The sequence below is a fragment of the Geospiza fortis genome, unplaced genomic scaffold, assembly GCF_000277835.1.
Source record: "Geospiza fortis unplaced genomic scaffold, GeoFor_1.0 scaffold98, whole genome shotgun sequence".
NCBI lineage: Eukaryota > Metazoa > Chordata > Aves > Passeriformes > Thraupidae > Geospiza > Geospiza fortis.
The window spans coordinates 12080041-12097279 of NW_005054306.1; the positions used below are offsets into that span (position 1 = coordinate 12080041).

A 17239-nucleotide genomic window follows, 5' to 3' on the forward strand; every position below is an offset into this window, starting at 1 on the left:
AGCAGGAAAGATCCACATTATAAACTGCTGGGGATAGAGATGTTCTAGAATAGCTTACATAGACTACTGCACAACGTTTTTAATAATTAATACACAATATCCCTTGCAATCAAAATTTATTGGCAAGGGGATGGGAATAATCAGAGATAAACTCCAAAGGTCTCCAGAAGTCCTTCTTATGATTCTGTCATAGAAATTATAAGCTAAAATTATTTCTAGGTTTCTAAGGTGTGAATAGGTTTTTAAGAGTTTGAAGGTCTTTGGAGTTTGAAGGTGAATAGTAGGGGCAGATACTGTGCAACTTCACAGCACTGTGTGACAGAAAACATTGTCATTGTTGCTGCTATTGTTTCTCTTTAAAGTATATAATTTACAGAAAAGTATTCATGTGGTTTGCACTGGCTAGATGCTAAATATTAGTAACAGATGCCATAAGTGTTTAACATTGGTCTAATTTATTTTGGCATAGTCCATTTAGGATATTGTATTACAAGCAAGGGGATTCCCAGGAAAAGAGTTATGAAGGTAACCCCAATGCAATGTGGAAAATTTGAGAAGCATATTCATGTTTCATGTATGTTTCTCCCTTCCCCCTGAGCAGTACAGTTCTTAGTTCAGCTGTGGAAGCAAAAACTGAGTACTATCTCAGCTGGAGCATCAAAAGGAAAGTTATTTTGAAACATCAGCAAAGCTGATTTTGTTCTGAGGTGTGTGTGACTCCTCTGACTGCACTGGGCCTGCCCTGCACCAGCATTTTATCAAGGCTGCCCAGTCACGAGGCAGTCAGAACAGGGGAGGACTTTTCAGTTCCAAGGCAGGTTTGCAAGGTGTCACTTAAAGAATCAGAATATATTTTTACAGCATGGCATTTCAGAATGTGACATTTTATGACAGCAGAGCTTAGCAAACAGTTCATCTGGTCTTTCTGGTAACTCTCCATCTGAAGTCATAACCTTGCATATTATTCTGTATTTGATTTTGGAGGAGGTTATGTTACAATGGATTTTTATGATCTGTCTAGTTAGAAAGTAAACATTTATCACGTGGCATCTGAGACTTTAGGTAGAATATAGCGGGAATACATTATTATTTTTTTCAAGTTAGCACCTTGAATGATTTCAGTGGAAATTTCGCATAAGACTAAAATATAAATCCCCAAAAATGTTTTTAAAGGTTAGTGGAATATTACCTTGCATAAGACTTGAAGGCTTGTATTAAAAACAAGCAGAGACCCTCTAAAGAGCAATATTTGTACTCAAATTTAAACATATGTTTGAATTAGGTGACAATAAAACATTTGTTTAGATAGAGTATGTTGTGCTTTCCAAATAAGGGCCCTTTTCTAAATTAGTAAAGCTTCTCTTTCCACTTGACTGAGCCTAGTAGAAAAAGATATATAAAGCTAAGAATCTGTGGATAGGAGGGGGAAAAGATATATGTGAAGTATTTTTACGGGTTTTTTAAGGTTTTAATAGTGCTTTAATTTCAATTGCAAAGTTTAAAAGCTGCAGGTAAGTGATAAACTACAGGAAAAACACTTTAAAATAAAGTCAAAGTAGCAGCAGCAATTGAGAACATAAAAATAGCTTCATTCTAGTGTTAGCACTCTATTAGCTAAACAGTTTAGTAGCAATGCTAATGTTGTTTCTGCTTCCAAGCTGTAGCATTATTAGTGATTTAGAGGTTTCTGCTCAGAATCCCTACCCAAACATTTTTCTCCTGTATTGTTCATTTTGTTGCCCTCATTTTCACACTCAACACTCTAAATGGAAACATTGCTTTTATTAGATTTTGTTTTGCAACAGGGCTGTGATAATAAATTTCTTGAACTGAAGTATGCTTTCAATTTCACTGCAAATTATTTCAATATTCCCAACAGTGATCAGGTAGCAGTTGTTTGGCTGCTGCCTAATAGACAGTTTCCAAAAGTCAGCCAAGCCTGACCTTCCTTAAGTAACATTTTCACACAAACAATAGGCAGCTTTGTGGCCCTAGAGTGTATTGTTATCTAAATACAGCTTTATGACAGTAAAGAGTTTTTCAACTGTGCCCTCACTTTTGAGAATGATGGAGAGGCAGATTGCATTTTCTTCTCCCATTAAATGTGCAGAGATTTTAATGTAACTTTTCATTGACATGTCAGATCCTAATGGTTTTGCCCTCTTTATTTTCAGTCTTCTGTTTTGACCTGGCTTTGTTTGCTTGGTTTGGTTTTTTGGTTTTTGGGGTTTTTTTGTTCAGTTTCCCTGTTGGACTGAACCCCTTTCTTCAGGTAGTAAGAAGAGAGCATAGGGTTTAAGTCACATAGGGTTAGATTGCTTTGGGGATTTTTGGGTTGACACAAGGTTATCAAGACCTGTGGGTCTGGTCATGTAACCTCAGTCACAAAACTGTCATCTCATTCAGTGCTGGGCATTTGCTTTTCCTCCATTCATCCTGACATTGGTACCTCTATGCCAATGAGCAGAACAGCACCACTCAGTCCCTCAGGAGTCATGGTCTGGGAAAAGTTGAACAGGTTGTGAGCATGAGGAGAGGTGAGCAGTTCTGTGAGCTCCTCTCCATTAGCACTGTGCTCAGACACTTACTGAATAGACTCTACCTACATTATTGACATTTATTTGGCCAGTCAGACAATCTTTGACATTTTGCCTTAGGTTAGCATTATATTTGAAGCTTTAAAATTTACACTACTCTGCACATTTTGTTTCTCTGAGGCAATAGGTGTTCCAGATCATAGCTTTCATTTAAGCAAACTAACAAATCCCCAAAATAAAGAAGTATACTTAAAATACAGCATTCCGACACACTGGGATTAAGTGTATTTCATTAGATTTTATATTTGTTGTCTTTGTCCATGAGGTACTCAACCCTATTTAGCGGTCAGCATTCATGCTGGAATGACTAGGAGTGGTTGGGAGGCAAGGATATTATTAGTATATATGTTATTTTCTTTTTTAAATAGTTGCCTCATTAAAAGCTCATTAAGAGGACAGTTTTACTGCCATACCCCTGAGAGTCATCAATTTCTTAATGAGTCCCTCCAAATGAAGAACCAGAGATGAATTTTAGTATGTTAACTTTAACTAGTTTGATCAAGAATCCTACAAACAGCCAAATGAGACTGTTTCCTCCTGTGCCTGACTGTGAAGTAACTGGGTTTGAGTGAGTGCTTGACTAATCTCATTGGAGGTGTTTGCTCTTTTTTTCCAGGATTTCTGAGATCTCCTTGGAAGTTGCTGAAGGTGGCCCTGTGTCCGGGATGGCTCCTCAGGCTCACTTGATAGAGAAGTGTGACTGCCCATTGGGTTATTCTGGTCTGTCCTGTGAGGTACAGTACTAACCTAACTCCCAGGAAAACTCTTTGTGCTTTTCTGGTCCACTCATTGGCAAGATGTGAATAGTAATTGGGTGTGAATTCATTTAACTGGCAGCAACTCTCCCTTAATTTAATAACTTATTTCCTCTCACAGGTATTTCTCTCACAGGGAATTTCAGCCCTTTTTTTTTATTGCTGTAGGCAAATATGCCACTGAAACCATGGCAATGACTCAAATACTTAAAATACAGAAAAGTGAGCTTTACTGGGGCAGCATCACTGATGCTGAACTGTGTGACTGATGCTAACAGATCAAGCCTTTTTGAACAGATAAGGTTGTAATAGTAAAATATTCACCAGGAGAAAAGTGTTGGTCAACTGAGTGACCTGGGTGCTCCTTATACATGCACTGTATTTATTTTTTACTTACAATTTCATGCTGAATTTGCATATTTCAAAAGTACCCAAGTGTTCTAGCGAATCAGCTGACTTGTATATGCTTTTGTAAAATGGATTTCATGATAGGTACCAGAGAAATTAAGATATAATACATTGGCTGCAGAATGTAAATTAATACTTCTGACTGTCTGTGCTCTTGATGATGAGACTGCCAATCTTTCTGTGTGCAGAATACCATGTTTTCATTTTTATTCAGCACAAGCAATTCTAAATTTACTGCTTGCAATTGTTAGGTGGAGGTAGCAGGGAACAACACCTTGAGTATTTTGCAAAAATCTCAAACATCCTAAGTGGGATCTTGTAAGGGTTTGTCCCAAACTAGCAGTAGGAGGAAAATTGAAGTAAAGGAAGAGAAAGATACCTTGTTATCTGTGACAGCTCTAATCCCTTTGGATGTTATACATGATTGTGTTATACAGCAAATAAGTTAACAGAAACAATAACTTCATAGGAAAGGTGTGCAAGAAAGTGAATGAAATAATTTTCTTTGCACACTATTTCAATAAGGGAATACACCTGAACTTGCATAAATACATGGGAAATTAATGGACTCCAACATTTGCTTAGAAGTACAGATTTTTTTTTAATTACTGTAGCAAATTGGATTTTTGGAGAAAACTATATGATAATGTAATTAGAGCTTGTTTTTAATTTACACCCACCGGGGCTCAATAAATATCTCAATTGCAACCTTCATACTTCATTCTTAATTGTGTTATCTTCACATACTCATAACTTAGTTTATTTTTAGTGTCTTCAGTGAAGGTTAGGGTGTATTCTGTAAAGCTTTATTTAATTTTAGCAGGAAAAAAATATCTGACACCCTAGCATTTTTTAAGCAGATGTTAATAGGGTGTATGTGTCTGTGGCATGCTTTATCCGTTTAATAACATTGTGAAAACTATATGCACAGCAGTTTTTATTAGAAGTCACATTTATATTTCCCCCCCACCCCGGTTTTTTTTGCTTTTTTTCTTTTTATTCCACATCTAGTTGTAGGCTGCAGAAGCAGTGGTAAGAATTTTCCTAATGGCTGCTTCTGAAAAGCTTCCAAACTAGCAATTAAAAATATAGTCTGTTTTATCATTTGTCTGTGTTTTATTTCATCTCTGAAATGCTTCAGTCAAAATAGGTGGTAAGACTGTCAATGGCATATCACAAAAAAAATCCCCAGATATTAGTTGTGTTTGAGGATGTACCATGTATTTATAATTTGATTCTGAAGTCATTCAGAACTTGTAAATCTATGTTTTGTACCTTGTTTGGACAAGTACACTTGTGGGGATAGAGAGGGAGGGGAAAAAGAATAAGAAACAGAACTACTTTCATTTGAGATTATTTATCTATGTTAGAATTCTTCGCAAACCATGAAAAAGAAGATAGACTCTTTCTATGCTTCAGGGAACTTAATGTGGTCTAAGTCAAAATAGAAGGGAAAAAGCAGAAATGAGTTAAGATTAATTTCTTTGTGATTCTAAAGAAAATAATTGTGTTTATACTTTTTCCATAACTTAGACTCCTGGAGGTTTTAGCAGTGATTATAAAACTGTCAGAGTGGTGGTATATTAATAAATCTAGCATATCAGCTAGTGCTTCATTAAAGAATCCTACTTTTGGTCACAAAAATTACTTACTCCAGATTCTCTTCTGTTTTATTTTGCATCCATTTTATTGCTGTGTGAAAAGTGTGCCACTCCTTTCTGAAAAGCAGAAATTGTGGTCAGCAGTAGGAAATGCCCTCATCAGCCATCTTTCACAGGCTCCTGGCACCACTAGGTAGTGGGATTTATACACGGGACGAGGAGGCTCTTACCCCTAATGGTCTCAGCTGTCAAAATGCTCCTGTTTGTGTTTTCATGCTGCCATAGCTGTGTGCTTCCTGAGAGCTGTGTTAGGGCTTCCACAGAACTGTGTAATAAGCCTGAAATAAAGACTAAGTGTTTGATTTTGCATGTGTCAGCTTTGCTAGCAATTCTTGAGTTACTCTCGGAATTTTATTGCCAAGCTGCAGTAGAGGAGACTTAGTGATGGATAAACTTGGTTTGGGGCTGATAGGCTCAAGACATGGAAAACCTTTAACATTTCAAGTTCTGTACTTTTATGGTGTTTAAATTATATAGCTATAAATAATGCAACCATGCTGCCATTTTCTTGTTTATTATTCGGCTTTTGCTTGTTATCCATCAGGTAGTGTGTAGGCAGATACTGCTTGTCGAACCTGAAAAACATAGCAGGGATGAAGGAAACTAATCATCATGCTTGCTCTCCACAGTCCACGCAAAAAAAAATTATTTTGAAAACAAACTCTTTTCTTAAGTAATGAAAGGAATGATGCTTGTTGCACAGTGAGAACAGAAAGGTGTTCTGCATCTGAATGAAGGATCTCTCAAGCTGTAGTGTAAAAGCCTGATGCCAGTAGAGTGCTCCAGGGATTTTTCAGCCATGTTTCCAATTAGGGCTGGCTCTTGTTATCTGTAAAGTACTGTGTATTGTTTGTAACACAGCTGGAAGCCTGTCAGATTCTTTTCACAACTTGTAAAAACTGGTGATTGGAAAGATGATCTTGCAATGCTCCCCACACACAATCCACTCTGTAATGATCTGTTTTCTTCTGCATCTTTTTTATTGCAGTCATGCTCTCCAGGGTTTTACAGGCTTCCATCTCCACCTGCGGGAAGGACACCTGCTCAGACCTTAGGCACCTGTGCTGTATGTCAGTGTCATGGACACAGCACTATGTGTGACTCTGAAACATCAGTTTGTCAGGTATTACACTTCTAAACCTTTGCACCAAGTTAATCCTAATGTAAAATTCTTAAGTTGTGGTACTAATCTAAAAAAACAGAAGACAATTTTAATACGATTTTGCCTAAATAGTTTAAGTATCAAAGTTCATGGAGAGTCATAAAAGCAAACTTTTGAGGTTTTCTGTTCTGATTCTCTAGAGTTCAGATTATGCAGTGCTTTTTCACTCCTGAATTACTATTTGTATAAAAAGAGAAACTAGACACCTGCAAAACAAAGAAACTATGTATCATATGTCATACAGTAAACACAATTCTGCTCTTACAATCAGTAATACACATGACCTGGTACAATAAGACTGAATTTTAATTATTGCTGCTTCTCCAATGGCTGGAACAAAGGAGGAAAGAAAGGATGAATGGGATAAGAAATTCTGTAGGATACATCTGGGTAGCTACAGACCTGTATTCTTTCTCCTTTTAAGCCCGTGTATTGCTCAGCAGGTATTTGATAGAAGCTTAAAGCAAGCATTCCCACTGAGAATCATATCAGGGAAATTATGTATTGAAGTGGGTTTGAATCCCTAAGGCTGCGAGCAGAATGTTGTCTGCTTTCATGTAATTATCAAATGCAGTTTTCATTCTGTCTCCTTCCTTGGCAGGACTGTCAGCACAATACTGCTGGTCCCCACTGTGAGAGGTGTGCTCCAGGATTTTACGGCACTGTCCAAGGCTCTCCAGATGACTGTCAGCCTTGTGCTTGTCCCCTGTCCATTCCTAGTAACAAGTAAGTCAGCACACTCATAGTGCAGACTTTCCAGCAAGCCAGCTTCTGGGCTCCCCGTGTCCTTTTTCAGATGGCTGGCTACAGGAGAATTGCCTCATGGAAGCTATAATAAAAACTTCTTATGTACTTTTGCTAATTGATCTTCCTTTAAAAGTCAGAAATTGCTCCCTTGCTAATTTGTGATGAATAAATTAATAAGTGCTTGAAAATTCAGTACTCAAGATAATGAGTGTGTGTTATAAAGGTATTCTCATAAATGGAGCTAGAGCAGAACCCAAGTACAATGTAGCCACGAGGGAGCTGCAAAAATTCTTATATATTATGTTGGTATAAATGTGTTACAGTGCCTTTCTTGCTTCACTATGGAATTTATTGATTCCTTATTTAATGTTACATGAGTTTCAGGCAATTTGTGAAATATAGAATAATTTAAAAGCATTATAGTTATTGCAGCATAAATTTTACTGGTTGCTTTATGGTAATGAGCCTTTCCACGATGCTTCTGCATGTGTTCCCAACAGATGATATTTTAGCACTTGAGATTTGTTTGTTGTCTTGCTGAGAAGCTCTTAATGATATTTGGCATCATACTGTAGTAGTGCAATGAACAGGTTTGTGTTTCATGATTGTGCTTTTGAAAAGCTGGAAGTGTTCCGTAAAACCATTTTTCTGTGCTTTGTCTGGCCTTTAGTATGTTTTAGTGAGGATTTCAGTCAGGATAGCTGAGAATTTAGGGGTTTCTTTTTCTTTCTACTTCATTTTATCATTTTGGTTTGGTCTTGGGTTTATTTTGAGGGAGGAAAGTTTTTTCAAACATTATTAGATAAAGACATCATAATCTTTCATCCACAGTGTGAGTTTTTAAAAATACTTCCAAATCTCAAGTATTTAAAGAAATATTCTTTATCTCAGAAGTTATAATGCATTCTTAACTACAAGTTTTTCTGAGGTTTGCCCATTTCATGAGTGTTTTCTGTTACAACTTGATTATGTGTTCTGTCTATTAGTATCAGAAAAGGACATTCAAGTTGCAAACAACAAGCTCAACCAAGGTTCTCAGTTTTGCAAATCAGCAAATATTGGAAAAAACTTCTTATGTTACTAACTGGCAGTATGAAGGGCTGCAAACACTCCAGCCTGTCTTTTTTGTGGTGCTTAGGAACCTTTGGTTGCCTAGAAATATGGGATACATTTTCTGTATCATGTATCAGATCAGAAAATGAGCAGGGCTCTTCACTTAGTGTTTATGGCACCATGCTACAAGAATACATAGCCTCCACATTGTGCTCCCGAGATCGTTTCAGTATCTTTTCTAAAACCTAACATAAACTCAGGAAGAGGGTGTTGCTGAAGTGCTCTACAGGTAGGAAATATGTGGACTGTGGGTAGTATGTGTAACACAGAATCATAGAATGGTTTGGGTTGGAAGAGACCTTAAAAATCATCTAACTCCAGCTCTCCTGCCATGGGCAGAGGCACCTTCCACTAGACCAGTTTTCTCAAAGCCCCATCCAACCTGGCTGTGAAGGCTTCAAGGGACTGGGGCATCTGCCACTTCATTGGGCAGGCTGTTCCAGTGTCTCACCACCCTCTGAATAAAGAATTTCCTCCTAACATCTAATCTATGTTTCCCCTCCATTAGTTTAAAACCACTCCCTGTTGTCTTATCTCCGTCTTTTTTTAAAAGTGTCCTTTTTTTATGTGTCCTAGGTGCACGCTCAAATTGCTGAGCTGCCTGAGGGAGAGCAAGCAAAGTGCCTGTACCTCATTTAGTCACATAGCCTGCATGGCTGTGGGTGTTGTCACAACCTTTTGTGTCTCGCTCACATGAAAGCGATCATGAGACTCTGGTTTCATACACCTTCACAGGAAATAAGAGAATAACACCTAATCTGAATTTAATAAAAACAATCATGAGATAGTCATCCAATTTCTTCGTGCTGTTGAGAAAAGAGTCAGATCTGAGCATGTCCAGGAACAGAACTGCTTGTGTTTTATAGAGCTTCACTCAGCTGTCTCTAGACATCATGGAAGGGATTTCTATTTCTGTTATCCACAGCCATCAACAACTTTGGTAGCTGTATTGTAAATATAGAGACTGACAACTGTACATCTCACTCATGTTAAACCTAAAGGAAAACACCACTGGAGAGAGGGCAGGGAAGGAGGTGTTTCAAATGTCTGTAGAAGTCTGTCTGTACATGTCCATTTTGCAGTGCTGATAGAAGATGCCTGAATAATTGGTTTAGACTAGATGCCTGGCTTTTAGATGGATAGAGTGGCATAGATTCATTCCATAAAGCTACAGTATTAGGTAGAAAATTAGAGTATCAGACCTTAGATTAATATCTTTTTCAGATCAGCTAAAGCTCTTCAGGATGCTATTAAGGAAAAAGTCTACCTGCAGCTATTTTATGGAGTCAAGTAATCATAATCTAGATGAAATACAGATAGCTAATGAGCTATCTCATTAGCTTGCTATGTCATGACTGATACGATAGTATTTGTGAATTGTACAGTGCAATTATTTTTATTTATGAAATTGTATAAAACTCCACTAAAGTTGTAAATACTGTGTTTATACTGCTGTACAATCAGCAGTCAGTTTCAAACATGATGAGCTGGGGGGAAAAAAAAGAACAGAGAGAATGAATTTTTCTTAGTATGGATCTATTTTTATGGAGTTGAAAATGTGTTGGATAATGAGTTTGTGAGTAATAGATCAATTTGTTTATGTTTTTTGCAAAGGCATAATTTTATATACTTGTTCAAGCACTATTGATTTAATGCATTATAAGCAAGTTAGATGAGGATGCTGACTGCACTGTACCAAGAAGGAGCCCTGGGCGTACCACTAGCCACCTCGGTGCTTTTCTAGCTCTTCTTCCACAAAGAGCTGAAAGAGTTTCATGGTTTTACACCATCTTAATATTTAGTTCTGTTCTTTTGCCCTACCTGCCCTTTTTGTTTGTTTTATCTGCCTGTGCAGGCGATTTATACACTAACATTTCAACTAAGTGCTACTTTGCACAGTGCCCACAGGTACACACTACAGTCAATAGTAAAGTGACTTAGAAAAGATAATCTAGTGTTTTCAATGATTAAAATAAGACCTCTCCCTGATCATGAAGGAGGTAGTTTTTAGGGGTTTTTTTCTCTGTAGACTGGGCTTTTCTCATACCTCTTTAAGAAGATCATTTGATGCTGCCTTTTTGGAAGATTCCATACAACTATGACTTTGGTTCCTTTTCCCTCTTTATATCTTACTGTCAAGTAAACTCTTCCCAGCTTATCTCATTTCATTCAAAATAAGATGAAATCAGACTGGAGAAGCTGAAAATTCATTAGCTCAGTTTCTAAATCTTTTGTTTCACATCCTTCCCAGTGCGTTCTGTGAGTGAGAGCACCATTCAATCACACAAGCCTACAGCGTGGGCATTGCTCACTCCATCCCCTTGGATGCAGCCCTTAGAGCCCTTGGCCAAACTGTGCAAGTGTCACAGGAAAGCATTCACAAAAATTATAATAGAAAGGAGAGACCTCTCATAGGTTTTTATAAACAGATAAGAAAATGCTGCCATTTACATTAAGAGTGGAACTTCTTGGGCCCTTCTTTACTGCTGACCAAAGTGAAATGATGCAAGAGAGTAGAAAAAAAATTCTTTATTTACTTTTGTTTTAGTTTTAGCCCTACTTGCATTGCTGAAGGACCTAGTGACTACCGGTGTACTGCCTGCCCACCTGGATATGAAGGCCAGTACTGCCAAAGGTAGGATTAATGGAAAAAGCAGAAAGAGGGACAACAAAATGAGGAAAAGGCATGAAGGAGAGAAGTGTTTTTCAATATTACAAGCGTATATTTACTACTGTTAGATACATGCTTTTGGATAATTTATTTCTCCTTTACATGCTGTTAAAACTCAGCCAACATAGACAATTTTTATATACACCACTATAAATTGATAATCAATGTTATTTATATCGCAGATATTGTCCTAGTCTTACTTTTTGATGTGTGAGGGTTTTTTTCCTCCGGGGCTCACAAGTTAAAAAAAATTATCTAAAATTAGATGCCATGCTAATAGTGTATCTTGATGTCACTCATACCCTTTGTTTTAGTGACTCTTGTGCCCTCATGGGCATTGGCTGTGGAAGACAGTTACATATAAACATTTTAATGCCGATTTGTGAATTAACAACCTAAACAGCCTCTGTTGTCCCATCCATCAAAACACTGAGGGATTAAGATGATCAAAATGTCTACCAGGATATTTCATGCCTGACACAAAACACCGGGCCACACAATGATACTGGAAGGGTTTTTTGTTGTAATTTAATAGAAATTTAACTGAAAATTGTTAAGGATGTGGAATCAATTTTGCATACTTCCTTCATCCAGACTGTTCTGTGTCCTGATTAGAAGTCTCTTTGTTGAACAGTTTGCAAAATTTCTCTCTTGAGCATGAAGCAACAAAGATTTTTTTAATGGTTCATGGATGTTTGTGTAAATTATGTTTAAAATACGGCCAAGTATTCTTTGTGCCCCACATCTCAGTTGGACAATTCTTATTTTGTGTTTGCAATGTCTAGGTGTTCCTCTGGCTACACAGGAAACCCACAGATTCCAGGAGGGTCCTGCCAGGCATGTGAGTGTGATCCATATGGATCTGTGCCTGTCCCCTGTGACCCTGTCACTGGGCAGTGCACTTGCAGGCCTGGCTTCACGGGGTGGAAGTGTGCTGGCTGTGAGCATCGGCATGCGCGTCACGGCACGAGATGCATTTGTACGTATACTAATGGGATTTTGGATAACTTCTGATTGTGTTTGTCATATTTCAGAAATTCAAACCTGCATGTGTAACGGTGAGTTTTATGGCTTTCTTTGAAAATAATTACCAGGTTTCTTACTACGTTGGCATCTGGTCTGATTTTTTTTCACAAGCCGTGAGATGTCAAGAAAAATCTCAATAATTCCTAATATTATCACTGAAAACTGAGAAAAAAACTTTGAAGGAATTATTTTTGGCTTTTTAGAGTCTTTAATTTTGCCAAAGGTTGTAGCTACTGTTGTGACAACATTTTCTCTTGGTGAATTTTTTAGTGTTATCCTAAATGTTTAACCAGCAATTGCAATGCTCTATGCCATGAGGCACACACAGAATTTTTACTAAGGTTTACTTGATCATGTTGATTCAACAACCATCCATTGGAATTTGAAAGATGTAAGCAATGACAGTACACTATACCCAGCAAAGAACTTTTTTTGTTAAAAATAGAGGACTAATAGCATAAAACACCAATTTATATTTTCCAGTACTGGTGTCTTTCTCCTCAGTTTTGATACATGCCAAGTGATTACCTTGTATTTTTTCTTGGATTTTTTTCATTATATTGGATAGTGCTTGTTTTGAGCCCACAGTCTCATATCACATAATGCTGCACGCTTATGTCTTATTAAAAAAAAAAAATGTAGCAAAATCTTTCTAGAACTCTTCATCAGCCCTGACTGAAATAAGGCATTTTCCTCTTCCTCATCTACCCCAGGATATAGAGGGACTAACTTTATTGTGATGTTTTTTTTTCCCTTCAATGCCATGATTGTTAAATTTGAAGTAGAATAATGGTAGAGTTCCAGTAAATCCACAGTATATAATATTTATTGATGTGTGCATATTTGAAAGTATTGAAGTATTGGCAAGGCACAGTGAGCTGGTTTTAAATGTTTATCTTTAATTGGAGCTTTTTGATGGAGAGTGGAGTGTCTGTGTGAGGGACATGTAACATCAAGAAAAGTAGGTACCATCTAGTTTTTTGGGTTTTTTTGCTTCTCCAAAGAGTTCATTTCTCTTGTACCTCAATATACAGAGGTGCACACCTCTCTAGTGTTAAAATGAAATGGTTAAAACAAAATGCAAACATTTCAAAAGCAAACTTTAAAAAATAAACAAAAGAAGTGTTTATAATGTCTGAAGGCATTATATAATTCAAGAATGGAAGGCATGGCTTCTTGGAGTGCTTAAAGAAGAGATATTAGGCACATAGAGTCAGGAACTACACAATGCAGAACATTTTTTCACTCAACCTGATGGTTGGGATCAAGTTCTCAGACAGTCACCAGGACTTAGCAGAACTAAGCTTCTAAGTAAGTTCATTGAAATAAACACTTTTGCATCAGCCCTGATTCCCAGGTAGAAATTATAGATTACTGGGAATATAGATATAATTGCTTCGATTTCTTTACTATTAACAACATGGCACTGATTCATTGATTAAAAGAGTAGTGTACTTAAGAGTAATAAATTTCTAATGTCCTGCAGTGTGATATAGTTTAGGACTTAATTCTGAACTTACTATCTTAAGCTCTATTTTGAGCATCAAAATGATTGCAACTGGAGTAAGTAGTCCCTTTGCTGAAATAACTACCATTTGAGTTCCATTTTGTAGTCTATGTGTCAAGGAGAATTGTAATTGCAAGTTAAGTTCATAAGTGTTACAGCTACAAAATTTTAAAATAAGGACTGTGTTCTACAGAGTGCCATCTGCATGAAAATTACTTCATTTTTCAATATCCTGAATAGCTCTTACATTATTGCCAGTATTATCCTATTTTTCCAATCACAGGCATGACTTAGTATGTTTTTTTATTAGTCTTTTACCTTATCAGTATTCCGAAAAGTCTTTTTGGTATCCAGGATGACAGGGTTTCATTGTACAAAACAGCCTAAGTGCTAGTTATCATTAATAATGGTTTTCCAATTTGTTAATCAGGCTATTTCATTGTGTGGATAATAAGGTTAAAAATCCTATTTGTGAATGGAAAAAGCTGTTTGCAGGCAAATGAAATTTTCCACCTTTTTGCTTTGAAAGATGTTATTTGCTATAATCTCTGATTTAACTGCAACATATTTAAATTTGAGTATTGAAATATACCTACACTCTTACCTTACCTACATTTTTACTTTAAGTAGTCAGTTTTCACCATAAAAACAGTTCTTCACATATGTATATGGACATTTTATTTGACGACTAGAAGTGAGGAATCAAATGCAAAGATTTCTTTTCTTTAGTCATAAAGATAAGAACCACCTATAGGAGCAGATGAGATGTACTTTAAATCTCCCTATCACAGGAAGTAGTTTTTTACTGTTGATACCACATCAATAATAACCATATCATAAATTGCAAAAACTGCAGTTTAATATTTCAGTATATTTCAGGCACATTTTATGCGCCTATTAGGTCTTATTGTATGATCTTCCTCTTGTTTAAAGGTTCTTCAGCACCCATATACTCCACACCTGCCTTTGCTAATGCAGTACAGTACCCCTGACATGGTAGAAAATAAGCCTGATCATTGTAGCCTTTGTAGCCTGTGGTGGACACAGGTCTGTGGCAAAGAGAGTGTGGCAAGCCTGGATTTTGTGGGAATTGGCCAGTGGTAAAGAGTGTCTGGTATGTCTCGGGCTTCAGAGTGCAGCTGTTGGTAGGGATTCATTGCTGCAGCCTCTAATGTGCTTTAATAGTCCTTGTCCTGTCAAAGAGCCATTAGAAACACCTTTGGGGCAACCTGAAGTTTTCCTTCCTTGTTCTCAGAATACTGAGCTGTTCCAATCTGAGTTTAATGCAACTGAGAATTTGGTTCTGTATACAATTTATTTTTTTACTTTCATGTATCAATCAGTTGCGAAATAGTAAATTCCCTTCGGACCAGCTTCAGTTGTAACAAAACCTTAAAAGCAAATAAGTGGTACTCTTAAAGCACAGAAAATTAATTAGTGTCAAGAGCAGAATCCTGTTTGCATTCAGTAGTTAAAATGAGCTGAATGCCTGTACCTACTCTTGCTCATTTGCAGTTCCATTTCAACTACTGCAATTGCATTGTACTAGTCAGAAGTGTGGAGAACCCCTGGTTAGGTGGTAAAGTTGTCTAACCTAAAGCAAATACATTCAAATACAGTCAGCCATATTAAAAAAGTATTTATAAGTAGTATAAGACATAGTGATTAAGCTGTTCTGTTAGTATGGTATAGTTAATATTAACGACAGTGATTTTTTTTAATAATTAAAAAAGAATAACCATTTAAATAATGAATTTTTGGCAAATTCCATAAAAGGTTACCACACAGTATAAAAACCTGACAAATCTGAAAAACCAATTAATGTGTATTTAAATCAGATCAGAGAGGTATTTTAGCCAAAATATTGTAATGCATTCTTCTTTAAATATAATATTTAGAATTTAACATACCCCTGATCATAAGGATTCTGAAGATTTTTTTAAGTGAAGATTTTCAGTGAAAAGGTGGGGGGGAAAGCAAAGGAGTATGCATTTCCACTAAAGTGATCTATTTCTGATATAGGTGAAAATCTGTTTTACTGGATTTTTACTGTTTTTTTTAATAATATGTCATTTTTCAGTTGCTTAGTGCATGTCACTTTTCAGTGATGTGTTATACCAGTTATATTTTAGAGAGCTATAGGTAAAATAGAATATATGTTTATTTTGAAATCCACTGCTTAAAGAGGGAAGATTCCACTTACCGATAAATAGCAATGGTTATATAATTATAGGTGCATGGCACATTCCATTCCCATTATATTCTTTGAATAGAACAATTTTGGTTTTCATAGAATTCCATCAGGGAATCAAAAGTTATATCCAAAAAGTAGATTTTTTAAAAAATAAGTAATAGAAGAGTATGGTTTATCGCAAATCAGAAAAATTTCTAATGGCTAGTGGCTGCATTATTTCCCCTGCTGAATTAACCACCTAGGTTGTCCTATACAGATATTCACAGCACTCTGCTGATGAATACTTTCTTAGAATTTTAGGACTCAAGCAATTAACTTGTAGGTTCACTTTCCCTTCTCTTTTGAAAAAGCCAGTACCCAAAAAATAAATAGTGATGGTTGGGAGCTAATTTTAATAATGCTGCCAGCATCCTTGTATTCTGTCAAGTATGACAAAAGTTGTCCCAAATCTTCTCTCAGATTTTGAATCAAGCCTGTAGCAATCATGCATTTTCTTAGAAATAGTAGTCCTCTTGTGTATTTTTGTTATACCTTGTGAGATTACACTTCACTTCAGTTGTAGAGTTTGTAGTACATAAAATGAAGAAGCCTAGATGGCAGTGTTATGGGAACAGTGACTCTGCTCGCTGCTGTGCCATATTTATGGAACAAAACAATCCTGGTGAAAACTTCAAGGCCTTATTGTTGTTTGGGTCTATATATTATATGGCAAGTCGAAACTCAAGTTCTGAATGCTTTCAGGGTATCTGTCATAACTAAAATGGAGACTTCAGAAAGAAAGGTCTTCTATCTTTTGAGCTGTGTTGCAACACAAACTACAAAACCTTTCCTTGGATGTGTGCTCCTGTCATAATTGTTCCCTGGGGTCAAGCAAAAGCCTAAATGTAAAGCAGTTGATGTGACTGAACAGGAAGCAATCATGATACAGGGGGATCGAGCAGATATTTCATTGTTAGGAATTTTTCCTTAACTCAGTCTTGTGGGGTGAAAAAACAAAAAAGATCCTCAGCCTTGCTGCAGTCAACAAATTTTCATCTTTATGTATTTAAATATTTAAGAGTGGTAGAAGAAGAAAATTATATAATGAGATTCCTTTAATACCAGGTACTGGGCATTTAAGTATTTGCACTCAAGACTGATGCTTGCAATGAGAGGGATTTTTTTTTTCCCAGCTGTCAATCTCTGCTTCATCACAGCCCTACACCAAGAAGAACAAGGGAGCTCCCAGCCACCAGTTCTGGTAGAATCAAAGTTTTCCATTCAAAACAGTGAGGAGCTCCATGTTGCCTGCCTAGGCAGATATCATGGAATTCAGAGCTAGGCAGAGATGCTGTCTCTGTCAGAGGTAGATCTTGCAGAATCTGTGAAATGAAGCCTCTCCCAGCTCTTCCACAGTGC

General features: G+C 36.8%; 1 protein-coding gene across 1 annotated transcript in view; it reads left to right on the forward strand.

Annotated features, from left to right (window-relative positions):
- LAMA2 (laminin subunit alpha 2) overlaps positions 1 to 17239 on the forward strand; it is a 254316-nt gene that overhangs the window by 153027 nt on the left and 84050 nt on the right. Inside the window, exons 29-33 of the mRNA XM_031066728.1 lie at positions 3214 to 3331; positions 6410 to 6544; positions 7185 to 7309; positions 10992 to 11078; positions 11900 to 12093. Of these exons, the coding sequence (XP_030922588.1) occupies positions 3214 to 3331; positions 6410 to 6544; positions 7185 to 7309; positions 10992 to 11078; positions 11900 to 12093 (659 nt within the window). The remainder of the gene's footprint in view (positions 1 to 3213; positions 3332 to 6409; positions 6545 to 7184; positions 7310 to 10991; positions 11079 to 11899; positions 12094 to 17239) is intronic.